Genomic DNA, 4,069 nt, shown 5'->3' on the forward strand with positions numbered 1-4,069 from the left:
AAAGCATGGCTGTTGCGTGTTCTTTTTTCACTGTTTAGTATTAAGTGTTCTTCTGTGGTTATGTCCATTAAGTTATGACTAAGTTTGTACATTGGAGTCAGTCTGTTTTTCTTTCGTCTTGTTTCTAATGTGTCCCATTTCAAGTCAGATAGCATGTCTGTCACGCTTGCTGTGTTGTTGAAGTTTTGAAGGCAAAAACGAGCAGCTTTCCTTTGAACTCTCTCCAGGGTTAAAATATCTTTTTTGTAATGTGGGTCCCACGAGGCACTTGCGTACTCCAATTTGGGTCGAACGATGCTGGTGTAGGCCGTTTCGCGTACTTTCCTGGGGCAGTTCCAGAGATTTCTCTTTATCACCCCCAAGGATCGACTCGCCTTGCTTGATATAGATGAGATATGGTCAGACCACCTTAATTTACTGTTAACGGCAATTCCTAGGTACGATGCAGAATCTACTTGCTCAAGTTTGGACCCACAGAACAAATATGACCGTTGGGGAGGACATTGCTTATTTGAAATACAGATGATGTTGCATTTAGAAGGGTTAAATAGCATCTGCCACTTATGTTGCCAGCTTTCTAGTTTATTGAGGTCGTCTTGGAGATTTTCGCAATCTGAGTCTTCAACCACCACTCCGTACAAAAGGGTGTCATCGGCAAACAGCTTTACTGTAGAGGTTAGACCATTTGGCACGTCGTTGATGTATGTTAGGAACAACAGCGGGCCTAGTACTGATCCTTGTGGTACACCCGAAGTCACTGGGGAGGAGGTAGATGTTGCACCCTCACAGATGACAGTTTGAACCCTCTTAGTGAGAAAGGATTCCATCCAGGATAAGAGGTTACCATGGATACCATGACGCTCCAGCTTCATTAGTAAGCGTTGATGTGGACTTTATCGAAGGCTTTCGAAAAATCTAACACAGCAGCATGAATAGATTTGTTTTGTTGTAGAGAGCTTGCAATGTCATGAATAGTAAGTATCAGTTGGAGTTCTGTAGATCTTTTTGATCTAAAGCCATGCTGATAATCTGTTAGTATGTTATAATGTTCAAAATGTTTCATCACATGGCTATGTACAATGTGTTCGAGGATTTTCGATGCTATACAGGTTAGAGATATGGGTCTGTAGTTTGAAGGATCAGACTTTTTCCCTTTTTTAAAGACACCACATACATTTGCCGATTTCCATCTACCGGGTACGGTTCCACTCTCGATAGAATCTTGGAAGATATTAGTTAGGATAGGAGCAATCTCGGCTGCATATTCTTTTAGAAACCACGGTGGAATGGCATCTGGTCCAGAAGCTTTATTTGTCTTCAATAGCGATAACTGCTTTGCAACTCCATTGATGGTGATAGACAGACTGTCAATAGCTGGTATTCTGTCATATTCAATATCAGGGATGTTTGATAAGTCTTCCTGAGTAAAGACACTTGAGAATTGATTGTTTAACAAGTCAGCCTTTGACTTGTTATCACTGATTATGGAGCCGTTTATTTCGAAATCTGCAATCCCCAGCTCTTCTTTGTTCAGTTGTTTAATATAGGACCAGAATCTCTATCTCTATCTCTCTCAATAGCTTCCCCTAAGTAATCAGAGATATATGCATTTCTTGCTTCTTTAAGCCCTTTATGCATTTGTTTTCTAGCTAAACGGAATGCCTCCCAATCATTTTGATTTCCAGAAGATTTTGCTTTATTATAGAGCCTTTGTCTGGCTAGACATTTCAGAGAATGATTGAACCATGGTAGATTATATCTTGAGCTACTCCACTTTGAGGGGATGCAAGAATCCATTATACGGTGGATGTTGTCTTCGAAGCAGCTCCATCTATCGTCGACTGAATTAAAGCCCCGTGTATCCATATGAAGTGATAGATTTGTAAGTTCTACTTTAATGCGAGTAGAGTCGGCTTTCTTTCTAATGTATATTTTGCGTTTGGCATTTTTCTTTCTACGGCAGGAAGTGTTCACAGTGAATAACACAATGTCGTGATCACTAATACCAGGGACGACGCTGATATTTTCAATGATATTGGAATTATTTGAGAAAATTAGATCTAAGATGTTTTGTGAATTCCTGTCCCTTCTAGTTGGTTCTTTGACATGTTGACTCAGATCGTGATCATCAATTATTTCTAACAGTCTGTCAGAGGCAGGAGAGTGACTTGAATATTCAGTATCCCAGATGATATCAGGAGCATTGAAATCACCAGAAACAATGATGTTATTTTTATGCACCCTTGACCCAAGTTTTAACAGTGATGCATCTAGTTCATCAAGGCTTGTGACGCTGGAGGAATTTGGTCGGTAATATGATCAAAATAGCAGTGATTTTGTTTTCTTGTCTGCTAGCTGACATTGGGTCCAAATAATTTCGCAGTCGGTGTCCAGGTCCGAACGATGTGTTACTATAATATCGTTTTTCACTGCCTGGAAAACGCCTCCGCCGTGGCAATCATCAGGACGATCTTTTCTGAAAATTTTGTAGCCCTTTGGAAATATTTCGTTACTTTCGATGTTCGAACTTAACCAGGATTCAGTACCAAAGATGATATCAGGTTTATATTGGTCTACTACAGCAGCGATGTCTGCTATTTTGTTTTTAGCGCTCCGACAGTTCATTGTCATGCAGGTTAGTTTCCTTCTATTGTTCTTTGGCACGACCTTTGATGTTCTTCTATCTTTGATTGAAGAGCGCTTGTTCTTAACAGATCGTGCATTGAGAAGTGAAAAAGCCACAGAACGTTGAGCTCGCAATCCAGTTGGAGTTTCAAGATCCACAGAAAATGAAACAGGGATCAAAGTTTGAATTCGCGGACCAGGAGGTCGTAAAGGTGTTACGCAACGACGGCCGGTTAACACGGTGATCGAAGAATGAAGACATTTTATATTCCTCTTCTTACCAGACCGTTTTCCGCGATATCTGAGTAAGGAAGCATTCTTTAGTCGAGCCAGTAATTCAGAGCTTGGTTTCAAATCGCCACCTCTGAAGCGAATTTTGAGCAAGTCGTTCCTGGAGTAAATAAAACATCGAGGCAAATTAACATAACGAACAAGATGGAGACCAAGGTGTGAAGTCGAAGGAGATACAAGCAAACACTGAGATAAGCGATGGGCGACCGTAAATGCGTTGGGATGCCATACTTGGTTATTATTAATAATCAGAGGAGGACCAGGGTTTTTCTCGATGTCATTGAATATTGTTAAGTCCTTCCTTGGTAGATGAACGCATACATAGCCATGTTTGTGCCAAGAAGAAACAGGTCGACGTGGCATTCCTTTAGAAGATCGATAAAAACAGCCAAATGGCGATGGAAAGTTGAGGCCGGTTCTCACCAGAGACCAAACTGGCAAGATGCTGCCATTAAAGAGATGTTGGACGTACAAGGGACTGCAAACAACAATGAACAGCGATACGAAGGCTAAAAATCTCGGAGCAACATAAATCGTGGCAGCCATCTTGGCGCCTCACATCCATGAATTGCCGTATGACTTGGACCCTAACGTTTGGCAACGCTATTATACCTTTCTCAGAAATTTCGTGACTCTGTTTCCGGATCGAGACCTGTACATTCATGGTTGTGTGCGTCTCCCCGTAGAACCGACCCGAGAGGTCAGGGCTATTTTGTACCGTCTCTTCATATACAATACTCCTTACACGACGTATAACTTGATTCGAATTCAAAGGTTCAGACTCTTCTTTAGACGCGTAGAAGGACAAAGGGATATTGTGATTCAACAGCTCTGTCTATTACCTTTTCCGGGTGGTCCATCGCTTTACCAGGAGGACGGACTATGGACCTGACACTTTTTTTCTTTTTATTCGCAGTGGATGATCAACGCAGAATGGTTCATGAGGACCTTGGACATTTCAGAGACATTGGAAGACCCTTTGAGACGCACAATTCCTTGACGCGTTCGTGGAATCATTTGCCTTATCCCCTTCCGGTCACGGTGTGGTTCCATTACTATCGCGAGTTGGAGGACTTTGTGCGAACCACGGAGGGACGAAGTCCACTGTACATTCACGGTACCGTGTTCTTTCCCTTCCGTGTCATTTCTTACG

General features: G+C 41.9%; 1 protein-coding gene across 1 annotated transcript; it reads right to left on the minus strand.

Moving 5' to 3' along the window:
* Nucleotides 1-871: 871 nt before the first annotated feature.
* On the minus strand, nt 872-4,069 carry LOC145487846 (uncharacterized). The gene is made up of 3 exons (XM_081466638.1): nt 2,327-4,069; nt 2,007-2,242; nt 872-1,524 (listed from the first exon to the last, which is right to left on the minus strand). The coding sequence occupies exons 1-3, from the start codon at nt 3,460-3,462 to the stop codon at nt 872-874; spliced, it is 2,025 nt and encodes a 674-aa protein (XP_081322764.1). The 5' UTR covers nt 3,463-4,069.

The sequence above is a fragment of the Orbicella franksi genome, chromosome 5 (genome assembly GCF_964199315.1).
Source record: "Orbicella franksi chromosome 5, jaOrbFran1.1, whole genome shotgun sequence".
NCBI lineage: Eukaryota > Metazoa > Cnidaria > Anthozoa > Scleractinia > Merulinidae > Orbicella > Orbicella franksi.

What these genes read in the sequence shown, in the direction of transcription:
- LOC145487846 (XM_081466638.1), bottom strand. Translation starts at nt 3,462, where the DNA reads ATGGCTGCCACGATTTATGTTGCTCCGAGATTTTTAGCCTTCGTATCG. An exon ending in AAGAAAACAAAATCACTGCT is followed by an intron (nt 2,243 to 2,326) that starts ATTTTGATCATA and finishes ACTTGGGTCAAG; the next exon opens with GGTGCATAAAAATAACATCA. An exon ending in AAATATCAGCGTCGTCCCTG is followed by an intron (nt 1,525 to 2,006) that starts GTATTAGTGATC and finishes AACTGAACAAAG; the next exon opens with AAGAGCTGGGGATTGCAGAT.